Genomic DNA, 1308 nt, shown 5'->3' with positions numbered 1-1308 from the left:
TGTGTGTGTGTGTGAGAGCGAGAGAGAGAGAGCGGGGATGGGGGAGATCAAGGCAGATGTATGAGGATATAAACAGTACATGGGGTATAATGAAAGAGTTTCAGGAGAAACCTGTTTGGTTCTGTTGGAAAAACTCTGTCTCCTGGCGCAGGACAGCACCAAACACCTCTCCCTGCAAGTGGCTGTGCACGTGGCCCATGGTGGTGTTATAGATCCCGTCACCCATGAACTCCAGCACTGCACTAGAAAGAACCCGGAAAAAAAAGGGGGTCAGGGTGTGTTCAGAGAACAGACTGAAGGTCCAGGTATCCCCATATAAGTGCATTTTGGACAGCAGCCCCAATTTCCAACTCCCTCATTTGCAGGGTGCCCCATTTTCAGCCCCCAGACCTGGCTATGGTGAGAATGGACATGAGAGTTAAGTTTCGAGTGAAGGTATCGGCTGAGCCATCTTGTAGAATCCAGTCAGTGATACGGCCCGTAAAGAATGGAATGGCCATCTCCCCTGAAGAAAGAGAAGACAGGTCACAAACAAATATTAAGTCTAAGTAGGTCAGTTCCAGTCAGACTGGTCCCACCACGCCTCCTCCCCCTCACCATTATTCTGGAGGGCATCAGCAGAAAGGAAACACTGACGTCTCCATCCCGAACCGAAATAGGCTGCCCTGGAACTCACTACCCTGTGGTTGCTCTACCAGAACTTTCAGGATTTTATTAGGAAGGCTGGAGATCATGAAGTAGAAAAGCCTCCTGTTAGAGATGAGGATGCCCCGCCCTTCGGCCCCAGAGCAAAGGATTTCCCCGCCTCCGGCGTGGCCCAGAGAATCAAGACCCGGCCATCAATCAAGCCTCGAACTTCTGGCCCTGCCAGTCCAATGCCGTTTCTTCTACACTGAAGTGGTGTTCCAAGACCCATGCTAGGATTCCTTCCCCTGCTCCACATTTCCCAGAACCCACGCTACTCTACCTCACTGACAATTACTTTTGATTCCTGTCCCGGTCCCCTTGTGTCCTCCCCTCTTGCCCTGCGTTCCCCTTACCAAGAGAGGAGAGGATCACCAGGACCAGGAACAGCGAGAGGCGGCGCATCTCCGAGCCCAGGCAGCCTAGAAGCCGACGCACAGGGTCTCCAGAGACGCCCTGACCGCCGGTCACCCAGAGGCTCCCGAGTTTGTGCCACAGGGCTGCTGCGGGCAGTGCCGCTGCATAACTGACGACGAAGGCGCTAGGGTGACTTCCCCAGTGCAGTAGCCTGGTGCTATCCGCGGCCCCTGGAGCTCCCCACGAGATCAACTCTCGGAACAAGGC

The 1308-nt window shown here is 54.4% G+C and overlaps 2 protein-coding genes across 2 annotated transcripts in view; one reads left to right on the top strand and one right to left on the bottom strand.

Moving 5' to 3' along the window:
• The window catches only part of PSMB9 (proteasome (prosome, macropain) subunit, beta type, 9), a 25709-nt gene that overhangs the window by 7405 nt on the left and 16996 nt on the right, over window positions 1-1308 (top strand). The window lies entirely within an intron of this gene.
• TAP1 (transporter 1, ATP-binding cassette, sub-family B (MDR/TAP)) overlaps window positions 1-1308 on the bottom strand; it is a 14303-nt gene that overhangs the window by 6314 nt on the left and 6681 nt on the right. The window contains 3 exon segments of the mRNA XM_011968949.1: window positions 12-242; window positions 391-505; window positions 1041-1308. The exon segment at window positions 1041-1308 is cut by the window's right edge and continues 1 nt beyond it. Of these exon segments, the coding sequence (XP_011824339.1) occupies window positions 12-242; window positions 391-505; window positions 1041-1308 (614 nt within the window).

This window comes from Mandrillus leucophaeus, unplaced genomic scaffold, assembly GCF_000951045.1.
Source record: "Mandrillus leucophaeus isolate KB7577 unplaced genomic scaffold, Mleu.le_1.0 Scaffold867, whole genome shotgun sequence".
Taxonomy (NCBI): domain Eukaryota; kingdom Metazoa; phylum Chordata; class Mammalia; order Primates; family Cercopithecidae; genus Mandrillus; species Mandrillus leucophaeus.
This window is presented reverse-complemented; position numbering and strand designations above follow the sequence as displayed.